The 23,567-nt window shown below is 41.6% G+C and overlaps 1 protein-coding gene across 8 annotated transcripts in view; it reads left to right on the top strand.

The window, feature by feature from the left end:
- The window catches only part of ELF1 (E74 like ETS transcription factor 1), a 90,290-nt gene that overhangs the window by 44,476 nt on the left and 22,247 nt on the right, over positions 1-23,567 (top strand). For 6 of the 8 annotated variants that reach the window (XR_009728596.1, XM_061374272.1, XM_061374269.1 and 3 more), the window contains 3 exons: positions 7,421-7,731; positions 16,056-16,230; positions 23,287-23,394. Coding sequence is in view for 7 of the 8 variants with exons in the window: in XM_061374272.1 (XP_061230256.1) it covers positions 7,660-7,731; positions 16,056-16,230; positions 23,287-23,394 (355 nt within the window). In the remaining variant the exon portion in view is untranslated. Of the gene's footprint in view, positions 1-5,626; positions 5,737-6,602; positions 7,050-7,420; positions 7,732-16,055; positions 16,231-23,286; positions 23,395-23,567 lie in introns of those variants that run through there. The other 2 variants (XM_061374270.1, XM_061374268.1) reach the window with 2 other exon arrangements.

Genomic DNA, 23,567 nt, shown 5'->3' on the forward strand with positions numbered 1-23,567 from the left:
TACACAGGCAGAACCAAAGGGCAGGACACATTAGTGATTCCTGGGAGCTTTCAACAGCAAACCATGCTCCCCAGCCTCTGTGTTTAGTGGCGATGAGCATGCACATGTACCATTATGGAGAAGCAGGTTATTGCTGTGAATGTTACTGGTTTAAGATGGTCCTGGGATCCATACTAGGTTGCTAAACAAGACCGTGCTTTCAGACATGTTCCTCCTAACGAGACCTGATGTTGCTAGGATAAGAGACCTTTAGAGAGCGCATCACGGAGGGGTTTTTGGAAAGACTGTCAGTTGGTCACCAGGAAGCTCAGTGTGATGGTGTGCTTGTGGCCAGTGCTAGTAAGGCCTGAATTGCAAATAGGCTCTTTGACAGTAACTACATATAGATGTCATCTTTGCAAGACCAAAAACTGCTGAGCTCTCACAAGCTTGGCAGACTGTGCAAGCTCCCTGTGAGCTGCCTTGGGGTCACTGTATTTTTTTGGGGGGTCCAGATAATGTAACTTGTTTGGACTTCAGTGGATCACAGGAAGATCAAGCTAAGCATTTTCCCATCAGTACTGAGGTGGTGGTGAGCAGAAGTGGGTAGAGGTGACTAAACTGGAAGCAGAGAAGGAGCACTTCTGCATATCCCCTTGTACAGAGATGTGGGAGGTTGTGGAGTTTTTTGCATCTTCAGAAGCCAACATGGCTACGCCGAAAGTAAAAAGTCAGCAGAAGGTCACACATTTCATATATTTTGGTGTGTATGTATCTATGTGTATGTGCACATACACACGCAAAAGTGGTGATAAAGCATGTTTATGTAACTGCAGCTGCTCTGTGTATGCGTGAATCCATGCAGGCATGCAGAGTAGGTGCTATGCAGTGAAGCAACTTTACCTTGCTTTTATCTACCTGCAGTTAGAGTAATGCAGTTTATCTGTGAGCTGAGGTGTTAGTAACCCAAATTCAATCTGCAGAGTTTCAAAGCTCTACAGATAACCAAGGCTGCTAGTCACATAACTACTTCTGAACATTTACCCTTATATTCTCTTATGTGTCTGATGTGCCAAAAGGTGCAATTTGGACAGCTGCAGAATGGTGTTTGAATCCACTAAGAAGTTTTGAGGAGGGGGGGTGGAGGTAGAAGGTGTAATCTCTGACATGATTTGGAGAGGGAGTGCCAGCATTGTAGGATCCCATCTCCCTAACCTCTTCTTATACCATACATCCAATCTATGGAAATGCAAGATTCAGTTATTTTCGTCCCAGGAAGATGGGGAAGCAGGGGAGAGAGTTTGGACCTTTGCTTCCCCTTAAAATGCCCTTGCTCCCTTGCTTAGGGCAAGTTACAGGTAATTTTTCCTGTCAAGTTGTCTCTACTTTGCAAGAGCAAACACTTTATGGGGAGGTGACTAAAACCCAACGTGGCTTTTTTCTTGCCTGATCAGACTGGGGAGGCTTGCTCTTTGTCTTAGCAGATGTTCAGATACTTTATGCAGAGCTCAAGAACTGCAGCACTAGAGTTGGGGAGGGTCTTCCTCCCCCCAGTACCTTTTAGCTCCCTGTTTAGGACTGACCTCTTAGTGGTAACCTGATCTTTTGTTGCTGCAGCATAAATCAATTATTTACAGTGCTCAGTGCCTGCACACCTACAGTGATTTGGGGCTACCTTTACACATTGAGCATGCTTTTAGGAGAGGGAAAAGAAGCCTCAACGGCACTAGTTTTCTTTAGATTTCCTAGTACTGCTGTGCCAGGGTGCTGGGTTTGTGTTCAACAGCTGTGTAACATAAATGGGCTAAATAAAAGGGACTTTTACTGAAACTATCAGGGAACATGAGAGGTTGGAAGAGAAAGGTTTAAGGGGTGGGGGAGTCTGTAAACAGTTCTGGGACCATTACTGTTAATAGGCTGGAAAGAGTCTTGCCTTATTAAATATTCAGGATAAAAGGGGTAGTTGCCAGAAAGAGAGATGAAAATGTGATTTTTTTTTGGTGATGGCAAAGAAGAGCTTGTTGGTTATGTATGTGCTTTGTGCTCTCTTCGGAATAAATGTGCTTTTATGTGGAATTTTGGGAAAGGGAGGTTCATTTCACTTCTTTTGTATTGACTGAATTGTGTGCCAATTTGTTTTGGTTTTATGCTTGTTTATATTTAACAGATGAACCTTGTTACTCCGTCCTCCTTGCTGTGTATATACTGAGAGCCTGTGGAGACACAGGCTGCTTTGCAGCCCAGCTTCAAAACAATGTTTTATTGATACTGATTATTTCTTTGTCCTTAATGAAAGCTCAACAAAGGTCACTGTTGACTTTTATTATGTCAGCTGCTTTTTGCACAGTTTCCTCAAGGCAGCATGGATTCTCTCAGAAGATTTCAGGCTGTTCCTTGTGTTGTTTCTTTTCTTCCTCGGTGATGCCCTCTTACCATGTTGTTTTCCTACCTCCTTTAATTTGTGTGAGCAGTTGAAAATACTGAGCCTTCAGAAACTTCTTGTGCCAAATAACATGTATTAACTTGCTCTTCTTACTCATCACTTTGCCAGCTACGGATGCCCTGGGTCTGAGGATGTGGTTCAAAGCCACTGTACTGTGCAATTTCTTGATACTGCTGAATAGGAATAACCAATCTATGAAGAATGCCAGAGGACTATTGTTATCATTTATGCTTAGTGTGGACCATACATAAAGATCATCATGGGTTTGGGATTGCTGCATTACGAGAACTGTGATGCCATTCAGCTTTTCCACCCTTTTAAAGAAAACCACACTTTGTGATATGTTATTTGTACAGTATCTTAGAAAGATGCAAGTCTGCAGAGGCTGAACTGGCTCTGGCTTGGTCTGTCCCTAACCTCCACTGGTAGAAAGGACTTAGAAACTTGAGTAAAATGGTGGTGGTACCTTCCAAGTGTTTGACCTTACCCAGGATGGTTTTCAGTCTTTCAGTCCAGTATTTCCAGGTGATGTCTTTTTTCTTCCCTATCCTCTCATTCACTCCCTTCTTCCTCCCACATCCAAGGTGTGTTGAGAAGGAGGCTCAGCTTTGCCTTTCTGTTAAGTCCCGGCTTTGGCATTTCTAGGCTAGAGCTAATGCTGCAGACTGTCCTAGAAAATCAATGGGAAATTTCAACCCCAAGTCGTTGTCTCTGTGCTAAGGGAGTTGAGCCATTTCTGCAGTAACTCAGGGTTCAGATGTGTATTTGAATCTTAAAGCAGCTAAGCTGGTTCTTAATTTTAAATGTACAAATGTTCTTACTAATTTCACAGAAAAGGGAGCTCAGGGTGATTGCAGTCATCTTCAGTAGCGCTAAATGGGACTGGATCCAGTAGCTTGCTGGCTGGAGGCATCTTTCAGCTCAGCTGTGGTGCTCTCAGTACCAAGACTTGAACCTTCCAAGTTTATAGCTGGCTTCTTCAGCAGATATTTGGGTTTGTGCCTCGCGCTTTGATGCCTGCTCCGCCTGCTCCACCGTGGTGCTGCTGTGTTATTTCTGCATTACAGTGTTCAGATGCTAAGGCAGGATGGGCTCCACCGGCTCATCTTGTCAGGAGTCGAAGGAGAAATTGTGGATTTGTAACTTCCTAGTTGGAGCCTAGTTGCAGTATTGCAGCTTCACCATTAGGCCCTAAAATGGTTCTGGAGATGTTTCTAACAAGCTTTGTTGAACTGGCTAAACAGGGTTAGGCTTCAGTGTAAGGTATATATGGTGAAGAGCGATGGGGAAAAATGTTGTGACATGTGGCTGGAAGGAGACCTACAACGTGTCTTCTGGGACAGCAGAGTAGCAGTGTATTAAGGGTTAGCTCAGCTGAATGTGCTTTTTGACAGACTGACTGAGGAGGTTGTTTCTGGATGTTGAAATCAGTAGTAGAAGAGAGGAGCTTCCAGAGGGATTGAAATAATTTATGTGTGTTCAGTTTCAAGGATTAAGCAAAATTCAGATGTTTATTTATGTGGCTTTGTCTTAATACTGCTTTTTATACTACAACAGTCAGTAAAAATGAAAGTAAAACCTTACTTACTCTCTAGTTCTGAAAATGTGATAGAAATGTTATGGTAATATCTATTTGGTTCTCTTTCTTCTGTGACTATTTGTATGCAGCCAAGCTTATTGTGCATGTGACTACAATTTATGCATTTTATGCTGTTTGCAAATAACATTTTCTACTCACAGATGTACATAAAATCAGTCAGGAAGATAAGTGGCATTCTATAGTGAAAACAATAATCTTGTTTGTGTAAGCCTATAGACAGCAGGATCCTGTGATACTTGGAATAATGAAAGCACAGTTTATAAAAATAGATGTTGAGAATATAGCTGGTTTATGATTGTGCTGGCTTTTGTGAAAAGCTGCTCTTGTTTTCTGTATGCCAGAGAAGTTATATGGGTTAAAGGACAGTACTTTTGCATTATTTTGCCATGCTGTTGTTGCCCAATAGATCATTTGCTATCACTGTGTACCACCAAAGAAGTAATGAAAAATTCCCTGTAAATAGTAATAGTTTGAGTGCCTAACCTCCGTAAGGTTTGATACAAAAGCTCAGTAAATTCTGTTCACTCACTTGTCTTTGACTTTGGTCATAATATTGTGTTTAGATGTTCCTTTTCTTGTAAGAAGTTATCATTTGACTTTTATTTATAGATTCCTTTGGTTTTGGGGAGGGGGAGAAGGAGCACTCTGCTGTACAGTCTTCCATCACTGCATCACCATGGTGCAGGATCCATAAGACGGCTTTCAGTGTCTGTTCCTACAACCATATCGGATGATTAGCAACTTCATCTTGGCATGAACCGTGACTGTTCTAACTAATGTGTGTGGGTCTCTTTGAGATCAGATGTTTTATACTGCTGCTGGCTTAAGTGGTATTAAATCATGATGCTTAGTTTTGCATTAAGGGTTTAGTTACACGTTTGGGGTTTGTTTTAAATAAAAAGTAATAAAAGATTTCTTTATGGCTTTTAGTAAGTTTGCTGGATCTTACACATGTAGTGTGCATCCTGGTAGTGTAGTATTTACTGTAAAATATTAATGTCTTCCAGAACGATCAGTGACTATGGAAAAATATGCCAGTTCCTAATGCTCGTGGGGAACTTCTAAAATCTGTCTTACAGTGCCTATACCTCCAGTTTTCCTCATACTTCGTGAGCTTATTAGGTAGCCTGCATCTCCAGCACTTCATCTACCCTGATTTCACGTGGACACTGTTAATTGTTACTGGCCTTAGAAAGTTACTGGACTTCGTTCACACATGTGGCTTCAATTAATATAACGGAGATGATTATAAGCCCTTGTTGTCTTCCAGCTCTGGCTCTCTCTGGACAATTAGCTTAACCCCTGTTTTAATACAAGTCTCAATTTGGAAGCTGAGGAGGTTCTTTTATTTGCCCAGTGATCCTTTGGAGTAAAGGAATCCTTTCACGGATTAGAGGGAGTGACTTAAAATACTATTATTTCATCTTATTTGAAAGTTACAATTTATCTCTAGGCAGTAACCAAAATAGAAGTTGTACTCAAATATTTATTTGCAGACCTGTCCTCTCTTTTGAAAGAGGTGGTATGTCCCTGTTGACACAGATTCACCCACTTCAGTTATGTCTGCAGGAAATATTAAACTGTATATTATATGGCCATGTACTTTCAGGCTGGCGTACAGAACGGTAGGAGTCTGGGATGGGCAAATTGGTCTTAGTTGCACTGTTATGGCATGCATGTGTAACTTCTTAATGGCATTCTTGTCTTCTAAAAGGTGAGGCCAAGTAATTACATTTAGTGAAGTTACCCACGATTATATGGTTGCAGTGCCAGAGCCCTGCTGAAGTATGGGGAAAACCTACTTAAGTAGTCAAGTAATCCTGAAAAATGGGAAGGGCTGGGGTTGAACAGTCATGGTTCCCGAAGCCCTTCCTTCTCTGTTCATTCATGTAGCTCTCATTAATGCAGATATTCCCTAGTTAGGGTTGTGGCTACTCTTCTGAACCCTTTAGCAGCTCATTAAATCATGCTTTGGAAGTTGGGGAGGTTCTCCTGTTTTCATAACCTTGGGTTTCCTGATTTCTTAGAAAGGTAGGATCTAGAAGTTTAAATGCTCTGCCATCACGACTTAGGAATCCAGGAATACCACAACCTATATGGCAAAAACAGCTGTTACGTTTCCTAGAGTGAGGGAGTATAAGCCTGTGACATATGATCCTCCCTACTTTAATTGCTTGGCACTGGGGAGAGGAAGATGCCCTTCATTTTTATTTTTTTTTTTTTTGTATTTCAGCCTACTGCAAAAACAAGGTGAAGTTAAGTCTTTTGTACAAAGGTGGATGGTCATCCTCACCAGGGCACTGCAGTCGCCCAGAGGCTTTCCAGAGGGTCTCAGCCTGGATGGGTGTATGTTAAACCTCTGTCCTTTTTGATTCTGTCACAGCAACCCTTAATCAGGGGCAGTTTAAAGATGTCTGATCTAAACATTAGGCACCATACATTTTGCTTCCTTAAAAACGTACAGATTTAAATTCATAGGCACCAATATCCCTTAGTTTCCCAGTTTTAGGTACTTGTTTCTGTTGCTGTTAGATTACGTTCTGAGCTTGCCTTTTCCCCCAGCAGTGACACAGGCACACCTCTTTCTAAACTGATGTTAGCCAGGTTTACATTTGGTGCTGATGAGGAAATGAGGATGTGGGAGCTGTGTTCTCCTACCCCTCAGTGAAGCTGTTTACATTCCGTAGTTTGGGGTAGGTTTTTTCTTTGCTATTGTACTGTGCAGTTTTTTGCCTGTTCTAATTTGCCATGACGTGGTCAGTGCTGTTTCCTTCCGGCTGCTTGTGAGCCTGTGGTAGAGATAAGGATACGTTTACAGTGCATTTTTAACAAGTAGCTGAAGATCTGCTCCATGAAGGAACTCAGGACTCTGGATTGTACAAAACAATTTATTTACTAGTTTCATGTGTGTGGCACTGTGGGAATCAGGTTCTAGAGCGTTTTACTCACAAAATAACAACGTGACTAAATTTGAACTGTGTGTGAAGAAGAAAGGTGATACACATGAGAGATCCTACAGCTGAGTAGGTCAGTCTGAGTTTTGTGTTTTTATGTTGAATATAACTTAAAGATGAGAGTTATGCATGAATGTGAAAAGTGTATATGTGAATCAAATGAAAAGATGAATTTTCTTTTTGTTTACTTTTGTAACTTTCCCATAGTCTTGTGCTTTCAATATGAAACACTCTGAAACTTATGTCTTACTTTCTGAAGCAGTTTTAAGGGAATGAATATTGTCATGTATTAGTAAAAGTAATGTCTCTGATGATACAAAGGTGTCTGGCTTGCTTGGAGTTAGATGGAACAGTTCAGAGCAAGCTTTGTTGTGACTGCTACTATTTCACATTGCTAAAGGAATAATTTCTTCGTTAAAACTGGATTATTTTTTCCCTCCACAGTGATAAAGGCTATCAGGGTGGGAAGAGCAACTCAGGAAAGGATTTCCCTTGGGTTTGTTTCCCTTTGAGAAGAGAAGAACCTGTGAACATTGATGATCTAAGGAATCCGAACACTGATACTCGGTTCATTTTGTGATCCTGCCTCTCTGCCCAACTGGACCTCAGCGGCGCTCTCTGTTCTTTCACATCCGTGAAGGTTTTTCTTCATATGTGGAGCTGAGACCCGGGAATGCATTATTATGGCAGCAGTTGTACAGCAGAATGAGCTTGTGTTTGAATTTGCCAGCAACGTTATGGAGGACGAGCAGCAGGTATGGGACAGTGTAAGAAATCATGTTCATACAAGTTGCTGATAGGAATATTATAAAAACACAAGGAAAAAATGTGGTGTAAAACACAAAGAAGCAAACATTGAGGTCATTATTGTTGCAGCAGATCTCTGTGCTGTTTCAAAAGCTTCCTGTTGCTTCCTGTAACTTGCATGGGCAGAACAGAAATTGGTTGAAATGTTCTAACTTCTGCAGTATTGCAGAGACATCCTCCTCCAAAATACATTTTTTTCTGTGTCACTGACTTGTGCCAGTAGAATCGATTCACTTGTGATGAAGAATTCCCCAGATTCTGGTGTCTGATGGTAGTTTTAACTTTCTTAGTGTGCTAGGATAAAATACTGAATAAAAGTCACACTCCAGATGACTAGAAGGAGCAGTAGCTGTTTGCTCACTGCTTTTTACAGATCAGTTTCTAAATTGTGTTACTGTATGCCAGCTATTCAGAAATAAGCTTCAAAGTAACTTAAATGGGTTTCTTTCACACTGCAGGGAGAATATGTCTGTTCTTATCTGAGTAGGTTCTCAGTTAGGAGTCGATTATCTAAACCACATCCTGTGAGTCCTGAGGCTTCAGCAAGGAACTCTGTTTGTAAAAATCAGGCAGCTCCTTACCAGATGGTGGCTCATAGCAGGGTTTGCATTTATTAACAAGAAATTAGGTGTTTGGTTATTGTGGAGAAACAGCTTGTAAAAGGCTGCAATGTACTGCAACGAACTGTTCCTGTTTTTGTAGATGTGAAAAGCATTGATCCGCCTGTCTTTCAAAAATACTTCTGGCTTTATAATCTTGTCTCTCATTTTCTGTATGGCCAAATATCTGACTGGGTAAGTGGCCCGTTTCTGCTGTCAGAGTCATGTGATCACTTCAATGAACTGAGTGCTGTCTCTCTAAAGTGCTAACTCAGTTTTGGGTGGAACTTGTAATGTAACTTCCTTCCCTGTATTTTTCCAGAGCTTGTGGCAGCCTAGGGATTTAGGTATGGGAATTGCACAAATGTAGCTGAAAATGAGCCTTATTTATTGCTGCTGTTTGTTGTTTGTTGCTGTCTTTGCTTTACAAGCTGATGGGAGAGGGAAGAATTGAGATGGAGAGGGCTACTTCAGTGTGGTTTCCTCAAGGGGTAATGCTAGCAAACATGATTTTTTTTGGTTTAGTTGTGCATTCTGCCTCTTGCAGTTCCTTCAGATATTCACCTGGAAAACTTTAAAAATACTAAAGAGTACTCAACAGGGCAGTAAAAACTCCTTAAACAGGGCTTCTTCCAGCTCCAGAACAAACTCAACCTTGGCATTTATCTCGTAACCCAAATAAACCCTATTTCAGATGAAGTTTAAGGAAAGAAGGTGTCCTGTAGCATATCCTCAAGATGACAAAATGAAACATTTGAAAGGCCAAAGGGAGAGAGCGCATAGCACAAGGTCCATCACTGCAAAGAATCAGAGGCAAGCTCCTCTTAAATCACTGGGTTAACTTCGTTCAGGTACCAAAGATGCAGGCAGCCAGTTAGCTGGCTGCATGAAGGTAGATCTTAAATACTCACTAGTAGAAAAAGGAGTCCTGCATAGGGAAAGATGTGGGAAGCTGGAGCAAGATTTACCTCAGACAAGGATTTATAGTACATTGACCCCAAAAGATTACTTATTGTTTATACCTAGTTGACCTATTTCTTATAATGTAGGTGATACTGCTATTGCTGCTCCTGAGGGTTTTAAGTTCTGGACAGATTGGGGTTGGATAACATGATTTGTGTACTTTGCAAAAAAAATTAGCTCTTGAATTGCACTGCGTTTTTCAAAAGCATTTTGTCAGCTTTTTCAGTATACAGAAGGTGACATATTTCTATACAGGTATCATTTAATTGATCTTTGGATAATTAGTTTTGTGGTGCCCCCAAAAGCTGCATTGCAAGAGCTTTGGTACTTTTTGTCAAACCTTTGCCTTGAGCCCTGTTGTGCCAAGAGCTGTCAGGAGATGGAACAGCTGTGAGGAAGAGGAACAGGGTCTAGACAGCAGCTACATTCAGTGTTTCATGGAAGTCATCATTCATGGCTTTCAAAAAGTTATTTTCTTTTTAAGCCTTGGTTAAGCAGCCATAAATTATGAGCAGTACATTTGCATTGAGCAGTGGCAGATGCCAGTGGGAGGGACTCAGTCACGTGGCCCATGTGAACGGGAAAGGTTCTCTCTTACCAGCTTGATCTTTTTCTGGTTAGAAAATAATGATTTGTTTTTTTTTATTTGGAAAGTTCATTTATCACATTGTGTTTATATGGTGAGGGAGAAATGGGATGATGTCCGCGTAATTTTGAGGGGGGAACAAGCAGCTTGCACTAATGCTACTCATAACCTGTCTGGCTGATGCTACATGCCAGAGATCCTGGTTAAATGGAGGGGTTGCTTTTTTGTTGTTGGTTTGGTTTCTTTTTCAGAGAGACTGCACATATAAATCTGGTTAGGAGCTCCTACACGCTTGGCCTGCGTCAGTGCCACTGTCTAAAACTGCTTTTTTTTCATGTCTGCAGCTTCTCCCCTCAATGTCTTTTTATTTAATCCTTTGTTAACTTAATGTTATGTTTGATCAGGACATTGTTAATCTAAAAAGCTGAATAAAGCAGCCACAGAGGCTGTATCCTTACTAGGAAGGTTTACATGGTGCCAGAGTTGCACTGCATCATTGCAACCATTACATTGTCAGCGTGGTCCCCAGCATGACTGCTCTGTGCAGTCACGTGCTTTCTCAAGTGGCTGATGCATGTGGTAACCTGTACCTGAAGATACCTTCTGTATCTCTGAGGGATGGTTCTTTCTTCCCTTTGTCTGAAGGAGATCCAGTCCAAGCCCTGAGGTTGGGCTGTGACTTCTGTACCACTTTCTTATACCTTGGTTTGCTTTTTCACATTCTCTGATGTTGCTGTGGTCTTTCTGAAACATAAGTCACCTGGTCAAGGCCCAGGTCTAAATTTTTTGTCTGTTTCCAGCTCTGGCAGAAAGTCCTCTCCTTATCCACTTGCTGTTTATGAAGACTTTAAGTTAGATAACTGAGGTTATCTGCTTGGGAAAGCAGGCAGCATTTATCTGCTTCCAGAATCTCTCTGTGAAACTTGGTGATTTGCAGATGCTGGCCATGGGAATGCCTTGAAAGTCCAGAGGCTGCCTCTGCTGTTGGCACAGGAACCTCCAGTGAGAAAAAGCCAAAGCCCATTTTCTAGTCACCAAGGTCACTTTGCTGGTTTGTTGTTTAATAAATGGCCAGTTGTATTGCAAGTCTGGATTCTGTTGCTCTGTTAAAAATACTGTTTTTTTTTTTCACTGAGATTTCTTTCTTTTTTTGCCTTGTAGCTTTTCTCTGCTCCTATCTGTCGTATGCCTTTCTTCCCACCCATCACTCAACTCGCACAACATTTATTCCACAGCAGTTAGAAGCTAGTCACCATAATCCTGGAACAAGTTTTCTTCTTTAGAGGACTCACCGTATGAGAAGACGGTACCTCCAGAACAGAAGAAATCCCCTTCCTTATCTTCTGTTTCCATGACCAGGGTAGTGTTTTGATCTTGTGTCAGTTGGTGACAGCTGATGAGAAAATGTTCAGAGAAAAGAAGAAACACCTTGTCAGCATGTCAGACACTTGAGGAACTTGAGAGCAGAAAGAAATACTGCCTTTGGCACCTGAGGAGAGAGGGTTCATTTTTCAGGGGGTCATCAGGCATGAGTGATGCTTTCAAGCACCTCCTTATGGGATCTTCCATGGGCTTCAGCATCTGTCTGAAGCTTTGCAGTCTTCCAAGTTGTTAAAGATTGGTCTACAGGACCAGTTTGTAGATGAACTGCAGTGAGGAATTTGCTGTCTAAGACTTGGGAAGATTGCAGTAGTAGCTCAACTGTTTTATGTGTGCAGCAGACATGAGAGGTACACTGAAGCCAAGCCAAAGTTTGGCAGAGTGAGGGTGTCATATTTTAACTGTATTTTGAAAGATAAAGCAGCAGAAGTAGGCAAAAGGAGAAAATACACAGATTGTTCTTCTATGGATTTATATATTGATTTCTTGAAAATCGTTGCTGACACTTTAATTTGGGACTGTTTTTAATTGTGTAATACTTTGCACTCTTCCTTTTGTTAGTGCATGTAGAACCACCTTTGTATTAGAAATAAATTATTTTGTGTTCATGCTATTAGAGAGGTAATTTAATTTGTCTTAATTGAATCACTACCTTCTAGTCCTTAATTTAATGTTTTCTCTGTGTGTAATCCTCATTACACACTGCTATCAAAGGGAGCCATAGTAAACACAGGCTCTTCTGCAGCTCTAAATGTGTAAAAAAACTTATTCCTGTGTTATACAACAGCAGAGCCACGGGAAGCTTTAGCTTGGTTCTCAGTTAGGATTCAGGTGCTGTCAATGAAAACAAGAACTTTATGGAAGTACTGAGGGGAGATTTTCTCTCTCAGCAATCATGTATACATCAGCATACATGAGTGATAGTGCCTGTTAATGAAATCATGACCAATTACAAATACTGTGCAAAAAAAAGTGATCATTTCTGCAAAAATATATTTCAGATTAGATTTGTTTGCAGTTGTGTGAATGCTTTTCTTTCCAAAAGCATATGCTTCCTTCTGTACAACCATGGCAGGAAAGAAAGTCCATACATTGTAAGGTATGAGTTGGAAGCAGGTGGAGCAATGGGCCATAGGAAGTGATATTTACTTTGACTCTTCCAGTTCAAAACTAATGTAAACTTTGTTTACTGATGTAAGCAAAGCCACATTTAAAGTGTCTTACCACAAGTAAATGCTTTTCTGTTCATCTCTTGTCTTCTGGAAGCTCAGTGTGTCAACAAACACATTGGATAGTCTGGCCCCAAGTTCAAGCCACAAGGTACTGCCCTGCCATGGGGGTTCTCTGCCTGTAGACAGACACAGTGGCTGTGTTGGAGTGTGTGAATGATGGTTGCTTCTAGACATGGTCAAAATACAGTTTAAGCTTGCAGAGCAGATCACATCTGATCACATGGATCAAATCAGCTGCTGCTGAAGTGTCTGACAGCAGCACTGTTCAGTACTACGAGGATGGAGCCAGGCTCTTCTCAGTGGCAAACAATGAAAGGACAAGGGGTAATGGGTACAAATTGGAGCACAAGAGGTTCCACTTAAACCTGAGAAGAAACTTCTTCTCAGTGAGGGTGACGGAACACTGGAACAGGCTGCCCAGGGAGGTTGTGGAATCTCCTTGTTTGGAGACATTCAAAACCCGCCTGGACACGTTCCTGTGTAACCTTATCTAGGTGTTCCTGCTCCGGCAGGGGGATTGGACTAGATGATCTTTTGAGGTCCCTTCCAATCTCTAACATACTGTGATACTGTGATACTACAGGAAACATTTTGGTCAGTGGTGAGGCATACTTCAGTGACACGTGGATGGCTTGGGCTTTTGTAATTAGGTTTCACAGCAGAGTGATAAGTAGGGTGTAATATCAATAGGGCTTTGAGAAGCTGAGCTGAGAGCATGTGACAGTTGTTTGGTTTTATCTGTTTCATTTTGTATTCTGAAACAGTTTTTTATGACTTGTCCCCGCTAAAGAATAACAGCAGTGCTGGAGCAGGTTTTGCCTCTCCGGGTCCAAGTCAGTGACATGAGTGTCAGTCATTAATGAAGGAACAGAGCTGAGCTAAGGTAACTTTTTTATCCAAAAGAAGTTAATGTGAGGGTCATCCTAAGCATGGGCAGCTCGATGTGTTGCTGCAGATGCAGCAGCTCTCAAGCAGCTGCAGCGGTGAAAGCAGGGAGGAAGGAGCACCTCACCTCAGGCACATTGGGCAGGAAGCTGGGCATTTGTTGCTGAGTGTAGAGGAGACAAACGCCTACAGCAGAAACAGACACCCCAACGCCTCCACCCTTTTGTAGTCAATAGAGAGAAATAGGGGTTTTTAGGGCATGATTCATCCTGTTGTAGCACAGGAGCCTCAAACTGGGCAGAGAAATAGTGCCCTAGAAATACTCATTTCTCTGTTGGCTCTGGAGGAGGAGCCTGGGGTTCCTAGCTCAAGTCTAAGCACTGCAGCTGCCTGAAGTTAGGTGAGATGAACTTCACCCTTAGTGTCTACACACACCAGAGCAGTATGAAAAGACACAAGTCTTATTTGCATCTTCCGTACGTAAAACTGATGGTTTTAACCTGCTCAGTAGAATACTGAACAGGTACTTGAAAAGCACATGCTGTACTTGCTTGCTGGTAACAAGAGCCTGAGTGTTGTATGTAAACCTTTTTAAATTATTTTTTTCATCTAGCTACATATATGGATCTACAATGTATGTCACCTACATCCCAGTAGTTATATACTGTGGTATATTACTGAAATTGAGGTATTTAAACTATTTTAGAGCATGAATTGGATCTCGATGAGGCTGTAATGGACCATGTTCCTTCTAGTGTATGGAACATACTGTTGAAAATAAAACCCTCTTTTAATGCATACAGTATTAGATTTTTCTTCTTTACAGTGCTTTATCTTTTTTTATTGATGTGGCTTTTATTTTATCAAATCTGTTTGTTTATTTTTGCCTGGAAAAAAATAGGATCAGGAATGTTGGGGTCAGTAAACAAACAGGATGCATGCACATGTGAACATGATTCTTTCTGAGGAACAGCAGGGACCTCGTGGCCGCCACCAGTGATGTCTGGTTTTTCAGCCCCAGCATGATGCAGCTTTGAACAGTGTTGTCCACAAAGGTGTGGGGTAGAAGGTGTCCCATTGCTTGACACAGCATACACCCATCATCTGGCAATGTGATTGCACAACAGGGCTTTAACTCGTCTGCCCTTTGTTCATGTTTATTGATCTCCTGCCATGTTATTCTGGTTTGAAGCTTATGTTTGGTAGAGTAGATGGGTTATTTGCTGGGTTTTTTGCTTTTGGTTTTGTTGGAGTTTTTTTGTTTAGCAAACAGTCCATGATAGAAGCCCATACAAACACTAGTTCTGTTTCTTAATTCTTCCTTTTTTTCCTGATTGCCCTTTACCACAGTTGTCGCTGAGACATGTTTTACAAAACACAGAGCAATGAAAAGTGGTAATTACTGCCTTTTGAAACTTCTAATTGCACTTTCTACTTTTAGTACTTAAGTTCCAGGCTCTTCTCTAGGGGAGGCTTACTGCCATAGCCCTGTGTTGAGCCAATAGCTCTGATACCGTTTTCTCTTGGTGGCCATGTGTGTAGTGGCAAGACATGAGCAATCCCTAAGCAAGCTCATAATCACATAGTGGTTGTTTTTTCTCTTGTGGTTAAATAAGTAACCTTGGCCCGTGCGTATCTGTGCTTTTCTGTGGAGGGTGAGACCAAATGTGCATATACTGGTTTTATCAGAAACATGTTTTAGCAACTTTTGAATTTGTTTTTAAAGGGAGAGAAGCTTAGAGTTACACTAGACTTTCTTTGGGCCTGCTCCACTATCATCAGTTGTGACTTTCTTCCTGCAAAAAACATTCAAAGAGACTCACATTGGAAAATACTGTATCTGCAGTAAATGGTATTTTCTGAAAACCTCTTCCTCGTGAATAGCTGTCTTTTCAGAGAGTGTGTCTCTTACTAATATAATACTGGTCAGCTTGATTTCTGTTTTCCCAGCTGCCTCTTTTCTCCTGTGTCTGATGCAAAATAACTATTGAGGCAGAAAGATGATGTCTGAAAGCAGATTTAGGAAGGGAAGCAGTGAGGGGGAGTAATGTCAAGTGACTAAAGCTGTAAGAATTAAAGAGGGAAAGTATTACAGTATGTATGTGAAGCACTCCCTGTTACATTCCTTGCTCTTGTAGCAAGCATTCCCAAGTGATGTTCAACTAGTGTCTCATGGGAAACTTGGTGCTTGTGAGAGCTTTGTCCAGTCCTGACAGCCACAGGACTCCTTTGCCCCCAGCTTGTTGGGGAGACCAAAGATGAAGGTGCTTGAGGCAAGTCTGTGCCCACTATTATTGCCGACAACACGGAGCATTTACTGTGCATTGTCACTCCTCTGTATTGTCAGGTTTTGTGCTGCGAAATAATGTCCTGGGGTCCTGGTGTTTCCTACTCCAGTAAAGCCAGTATATTAGGTATTAGAGTGATGCTCAGCGTCTGGCCCATAGTAGGACACTGCTGCTACTGGAGTTTATGTGCTAAAAGTCATCTTGTTCTTTGGTACTTTCTCCTGACAGTCTAATATTTGAGCAATGTCAAACAGGTCTGCTGAAGTAACAGTAAGTTTAGATTAAGATTGGATGCAGTCTAACTACTGTTATTTTAATATTATTTTTTCCACCCCCTAGCTTGGTGATCCATCTATTTTCCCTGCGGTCATCGTGGAGCATGTTCCTAGTGCAGAACTCCTACATAACTACTCTGGGTTAACCTGTGTGGATGAACCTAGTGACATGATCACTGAGAACTCTCTGGACGTTGCAGAAGAGCAGATCATAGAAGATGATGATATCACCCTCACAGGTTGGCAATAAAAATACTTCTATGCCACATTTTTGCATCAAAATGGTTGTAGCTAATATGGAAAAAAGGCTTAGTGACAAAATCCAATAGGAAGCAAACTTACAGAAGTATTAAATGCTGTTAATTCTGTACAAGACAGAGAAAATGGCATTAATACTTTTAGCAGGTGGCTTGCAATTCCAGCTGCACAGCTGATAATGGTGAAGAGCTCCATCCATCAACAGATACTGAGTCCTGCTCAGAGCACCAACAAGATTTTTCTTTGCCCTTACATGGTTTGTTTGCTCTTATTTAGTGGTTAGTATGTAAATGTACATACCAAAAAGCAGGAATATGCAGTTTGAGTAGCTGTGCTGCTTTTAGCTTCCCAAGGGGATACAATTAGCCGTAAAATGTGCATGTTATCGTGACTTGCTGGTGTAAGTACGAACAGCACAGTATGCATTTTGGATCCTTAATAATCATTCATGCCTAAGCTACAGATGTTCTATGAATTCTGTTAAAAAAGGTAGCCCCAGTTCTCAAGAGCTCAGAGATGCCACATGTAAGAAACAACCCACTGCTGTGTTTGAAGCAGTTCTGCGGAACAAGCCTGGAAGGAGGAGTAGATACTTCACAGAGAGACCTGTTTCTGCATCTTCTTGCAGCCATTAGGCCTCACACCTGGAATTTCTCCAGGGCTGGAGACAGCTTGCTGGTTTCAATCATGCTTTGACATGATTTCCAAAGGCACAGTCTGATATGATCTTTTTCCACCAAAAGCAAAACAAAAACTCCACAAAACTTGACATGAGGAGCAGTTCACAGAGTAAACTGATGTGAGCTGTTCTCAGTAAATGGGTTTATCTGATGAAAATGGCTCCTTTTTTTTCTTAGTAGTGAATTAACTGTGAACAGACTGTGACCGTACACATCAGTTAGCTGATTATTCAAGAAGGTTGTACATACTTAAACATTATTTGAAGTTGAGACCTCTTGCCAACTATTCCCTTACTATTCACATTAATTACTCACACTGCAACTGGCATTGCCTCACACTGTTTGAGTTTTTCATAGCGGATTGTTTTATGAATCCATATTCACTGGAGTACATTGTGTGTGAATTTTTACTTGCATGAGTAATTGTGAAACTCCACTTTTGTGAATGCTCTTGTTAACATTTTTTTTGTGCTGGGTTTGCAAATTGCTGCCAGAGACTGAAAATATGTAATCCTTGTAACCAATGGTGTCCAAGGGTTTCTGGGATACTTTGGAAGCAGACAAGCACGGTATTGTTCCCATCATCCATTGTAGTCCAAGCACTCTGGCTTGGTTTAAAATCAAAGTCCTTAGAAAACCAGAGCTGCCACTTTGCAGAGGTTGTTGTTGTGAAGGAGATAGATGTTCTGTAATTCTGTTTTTTCACGCTCTCCATCCTGCTAGCTACTGCACATGCTGTAGGTGTCCCTGGACAGGGAAGTGGATGAAACCAGGCCAGGCAGGGACCAGCCCCGTTGCAGAAAGCTCCTGCTCAGGATGCAAGGCAGGCAGCTATCCAGCCTGACTCAAGTGGGGCAGAATTTGGGCCCCCAGGGGTGTGAAGGCACCCCACAGGAGGTGAGGACACTGAGGAAGGAGCTCTCTGCCTGCTGCATGCAAGCATCGGCTGTGGGCGCAGCTGCCTGCTTGAGCTGCAGGGCTGCCATGGAAGAGAGTGCAGCTTGCCATAGGCTGCCTCTGAAGTGGGGCTAATCACAACTGAAATTTCCCACCCACTTTTTATTCCAGCTGCTTTGTGTTTTTTTCCCCTTCCTACTTTGAAGTTCCCCTCTTGTTTTCTTTTCATGGGATGTTTGGCCTCAACAGTGAAATATGTTGTTTTGCTGTTTGAAGTTTGGACCATTCTTTTCAGTCACTTCCACATTATGCCTTTGAGAGAGGATCAGACCTACAAAGCCAGTACTAATTCCACATTAAAATATTCGTAAGGCTGAAGTTCACAGCAAAACGAAACTGAAACCACCATGATTTATGGCTAAACATTACCAAGAAACGGCTGCTTAATATGCAGGATTTGTAAAACTTACCAGTTTCTCATTACTCCTTCATGACTGTCATATGTTAAGCTTCTCTTTTCTCCTAAAATAACAGAAAATAACAGTAGGTCACCTGAAACTGAGGTAGTTAGTTTTTAGGGATCTATATGCAGAAAGATGGACACTGGTAGGTTTTGCCAGCTCTAGGATGTAGTTCCAGCCCTTCAATCCCACGGCTGTTGCGCATCAGTGATTATTTACCTGTAGTATAAATTATAACCTACAGAAAGAACAGCATCTGCTTCACATGAAACCCTGCTAAAAATCAGCTTTTTAGTTACATTACCACTCAGCCTGTATTTTTTTTTTTCTTCTCTTCAAAAGCACTCTTCCCTAGAAAAACTATGATGCCAGTTTGAGCCAGTATTACAGGATTTTGAATGATTAACTATCATGTAATAAAGGGTGATTAACGAGATAAAGTGGAGCATTTGGCTTTGAAGGAAGTTTTATTTTGAAAAGGAATACTGAAAATGTTTTTCTTCCTTTCTAAGAGGAATATTGAATTACTACTTTTTTTCTGAAAAATACAGGGAATAATGTTTTGTGCAAACTAAATTCTGGGCCAACTTGTCTTCTGCTCTTTATGTACCTTAGTGGTGTTTGCATAGGATGAGGGAAGTGGCTGCACTGAGACGGTTCGGGGGGTGAGATAGGAGGGACAGAATATTTGTGCTTAGTGTGAATAGTGAGCATGGAAGTGTGCATTTTCATGGATCAATCATGGTGCTTAGTAACCAGTTCAGGAGTTACTTTACACCATTTTGACGTTCAGCAGCATTTGGCTTGTACATTTTGTGATGCTCCAGCATTCATGGCATGCACCAAGCTGCTTGGGTATCAGAATGAAGGCAAAGAGACGTTGGGTACTGCAGGCCTGGACAAACTCATCAACTTTGGTGATCATTTATGATGTTACAAAGAAGTCCAAAGGAACAGTTTGGTTGAAACTGAACTTCATAGTGTTAATCCATAAGGATTTTGAGTTGACAAGATGCCAGTTGTAAAACAAACCCCAACAATGGGTATGGTTTCAGTTACTGTGTAAAGAAATTGTTCACTGCTGCACGTAGTATCTGGTTAAAAACAGCGAGAGCTTTTTCATACAGCTCCCCAATGAAATTATTTTCTTTGAAAACTGTAAAGCCTCATTTTAAAAAGAAAATGAAGGGTCATGTGTAAGTCTCCTGAAATACGTGGGTTCTTAAACTTGGTTTTCCAGTGTTTCCAGCAGTCAGCTGAGAGATGATACTGAAAAACAATTGCTTAAATTTCAGAGCAAGCTGTTCTGTGAAAGGGAGCTCTGTGTTTAATGGATCACTCTCTACTTGTAGCACCTTTAGATTTCTTCTGATGTTACTTTGAGACCGTGAGGCCCCTGGTTTTGTCTATAGTGAAACCAGCAGTGAATTTAAACACAGCTGTGACTAGCACAGCCCTTATCGTGGCCTGCACAGGGAGGCGCCTGCCTTGTCCACTCTCTGGAGCCACTTCCTCACCAGGGAAGCAGCAGGAGCAGGATGGGATCACCAGAAGCAGTGTGGAGCTTTCAGAAGGGCTGTAGGCAGGACTTGGTGCTGAGGTGGGGAGCTTCCAGCATGAGCCATAGTTTCTTTCTGAACCGGGTGAGTAGAGCAGAAAGCTGTGTTTGGGCAAGCCTCACGCCAACGGCAAGCGCTGCTGATTCATAGTGAACCCGGATTCACAGTAATTGGGCTGTAACTGACGTGCAGGTTCCGAGGGTTACACTTGTGGCTGGTTCAGATAAACAAGAACTTGTAAAGTACCCTGGGAAAAAAAATGAAGTTACTTTGGGGTGTGGTTTTCCCTTCCTCCCCCTTTCCTTCCTCCCTTTTTCTTAATTCTTCTCCCCCTGTTTTTCTTCCCCCATCTTTTTCCTTTCTCATTCCCCCCATTTCCTTTTTTCCTCTTCTTTCCTCCTTTTTTTTTTTTTAAAGTTTCCACCTATTTAATGTAACGTTAGGAACCTGATGCTTCCCAGAAGTCACCTCCCCCATTCTTTCAGCTCTGACATTGCCAAAGTGTAACAAATAAGCCACTTCATCCCAATTCTTCTTAGATTTGCGTCTGTATCATAACTACCAGTGATTGGAATACCTTTCTGCAACATTAAGGGAAAAGCTAAAATAGCAGACACTGACTTGCCTTTGGTAGCTGAGTTGGTTATCTGCAAGCACTGTCTGAAGTTGAGTAGTGTGAATTAGCACCTTGCTGTTAGTAGGGCAGAGAGGTGGTGCCTCACCTCCTCTGTGTGGTGCCCCACACCTTGTTTGTGTTAGCTCTCGAGTTCTTGTAATTCAACTTGCTAACTCAGCAATACCCCCCAAACTTATTTTCAGCCATTTTGTAAAACTAAATTGACTCTCTGTGTGATCAAAAAAGCATGAGGCCTGGCTTGTGCCAAGTGTTGGGGATTTGGATCATGAACCGGGGAGAGAGATGGGAGGAAGAGCCACAACGCTTGTTTTTTCAGCAACAGGGAAATACTGTTTTGTTTCAAACTACCTTGTGAAAAGTGAGGCTTGGAGGGTGTTAGGAAGAGCATTAATGTGGTTACAAACCTCATTTTTGCCATTTTGTGTCTGTGGATAGACAAGACCTTTGGTGTTCCTTATGTTTTTTGTGAGCATCAAATTATATTAATCCTATGCTTACATTATTTGTATGACTATTATAAGTTCCTTTCATTAGTCTTGGAAATGGATGGTCAACTTCTAGCTACACGGTATAACGGTGATGTAAAGCTGGTGACCTCTCCCTCACCTGACAATATTCAGAGTGAAGAACTAACACAGCTCCGTCACTTCAGCACCTGAAAGCAAGCAGGCAGGTTTGCTCCTCATACAGCTCTTACTGGGGAAGGAGCAAACAGTTGCTGCTGTCTCTTCCCTGCCTACAGCACTGAGGACCAGGGAGTACCACTGCTGGTTTTTAAGTTGTATGTGGCAGCATAAACTAACCCCACTCCATGGCTTTGGCTGAGCTGCATCATGGTGGGTTACCTTCCTGACCATTCAAAGCATGCCAGAGCTAATGACAGGTGCTTTGGCAGTGCTGTATGCCTGTTTTAGGGTGACATCCTTATTGTGGTCTTTGTTATGCTGGTAGATGATATGGAAGGTTCTCATCCAGATAAAGTGGAACAAGAAGTGATCAGGTCAGTGCTTCTAAGCCAAGCATGAGCGTGCCTGCAGTCTGCCTGGGCTGTGCTTGGTTCAGTCTCCTCCTCAGCTGGCCAGGCACTCCCTAAGGATTGCAGATCCTTAACTATCTGAATGTCTGTGCAGGATGGGGAGTGGAGGAGGGCCTGTAGGCAACAGGGCAAGTTGTTGTGTGGGTCAGGGGTTCCCAATGCTTGTCTACTTTATTCTGTCTTAGGCTGAGCCTCTGATTCTTGGGGCATGGTAGGACTAATGTTGAGGAAAAATCCAGAAGGTAAGGATGAGCCTTCTCCTGAGCTCTGTGTGCTGCCTGTAACTCACAGCCGGGTGGAGGAGGTAGGACTGATGTGTGACAGTCTGCATTCATCTTTACCCTCTCCTACTGATAGGATTGCTGGAGTTGTAAACACTTGGGGTGAAACTGTTGTTGCTTGGTTGTTGTTTTTTGCTTGTTTGATTGTTTAGTGTTGTTTTGGTTGGGTTTTTTTTAAGTGCAGAGATAAACCTCTTACTTTTACATGAAGAAGTGTTCCAGGGTTGTTGTGTGTTGTGTTTTATGGTGCATTTTTGCTTGCTCTGTCTGTCTGTTTCCTTTCTTTTTTCCTTTCTTCTTTTTTTTCTTCTTGTTTTTTGTGAGTGCCCCATCCCAAATTCCTCCAAGCTAAGCAGGGAGAGAGGGCATGAAGTTGACTCATGACCAGGCTGAGACAGTAACTGATGTGCCTTAGGGAGGCAAATATCAATGCAGCCCTTTGTGCGGCTTGATAGATGCAAGTGAATTCCTCAGTGTGGCTTCAGTTTGGTGTCAGAGGATAAGGAAGCCTGGCCCATGCATTGCTGTCCAACAAAGATTAACTTCTAAAAGAATGTGTTGAACACTCCCGAAGTTTTATGGTATCAGAACTAACTCATATCTAACTTAATTGTCATGCTACATCTATACTGAAAAAAGTCCTCTGGTTTGGTACTTCTTCTCTCAAATCAGTGTTATCTTCTTGGACAGCTGTTATCTTGCAAAATGATATTTTATTGGGTGGTTTTGGTGTGTAGCTTCAGATGACCTTAATTGTGAATTGGTGCTCAAGAGCTTTGGATTTGTCTAAAGGACACCATCGTAAAATTGATGAGGGATTGTCCAGTAGTCAGACTTTTTGAACAGTTTGCCAGCCCTCTGTATTGCTTTTTATGGTTTATGTCTGCTTTCTAATGTGATCCTGGAGCCTGCACTATTAGCCCTACCTGTAATCCCCATGGATTTGAATGGTTTAGGATTCAGTTACACATCCAGATCATATGCTCTCTAATAAAAATTGTGGAATATTTTCTGATCTGTCCTCCAAGCTAAATGACAGGATACTTTTGGTGAGCGTCTCTTAATTATGGAATTCACTTCCTTTGGACCACCATAAGAAGAAATCAGCAATATTAGTTTTTTTTAAAAAATACTGTGTGAATTATTGTTTGTAGTAGTGATGTTTCTTAGGGTTCATGTGTGTTGTGTTTTACTGCATGTGCTTGATCAGGAAAGGGGAGGAGGTAAAAAGATGAGGCAGAAAAAAAGGTTTGTGTTGGTTTTGGTTTTATTTTTTAATTCACACAATCTAAAAAATGTAGTGTATTAAATAAGGAAATTCTTGCAGTGTTCATTTTCTCCCCAGCAAACCTGTTACTGCTCAGCTAGTTGAAGGTCATGTTTGCCACTTATTTTTCCCTGAAAATGAAATAGGAGTAAATACCATGTTAAGCTTTAAGTCCAGTTTGTAGCTTGTTCAGAGTTAATTTTTCTCTCTTGCTTTTAGTTGAAGCATCTTGTCATAATGGAGATGAGACAATGGAAACAATCGAGGCTGCTGAAGCACTTCTCAATATGGATTCCCCTGGTCCTATGTTGGATGACAAAAGAATAAGTAAGTTTTTTATGAAAGCAAATCTAATCTGTATTTGCCTTGCTTAGTTGTGAAAGAAAGAGGGATTCGGTGCACCATGGTTACATGGAATTGCTAAGATTATTTTGTTTCCAAGTGGCCTTGTGTGCATAGTTTGGCTAACAGAAATCCAGTGTTGTAGACAATGATTTAAT

This window comes from Neopsephotus bourkii, unplaced genomic scaffold (assembly GCF_033783945.1).
Source record: "Neopsephotus bourkii isolate Nb327-2 ecotype Australia unplaced genomic scaffold, CSIRO-AGI_Nbou_v1 NB_1637, whole genome shotgun sequence".
Taxonomy (NCBI): Eukaryota; Metazoa; Chordata; class Aves; order Psittaciformes; family Psittacidae; genus Neopsephotus; species Neopsephotus bourkii.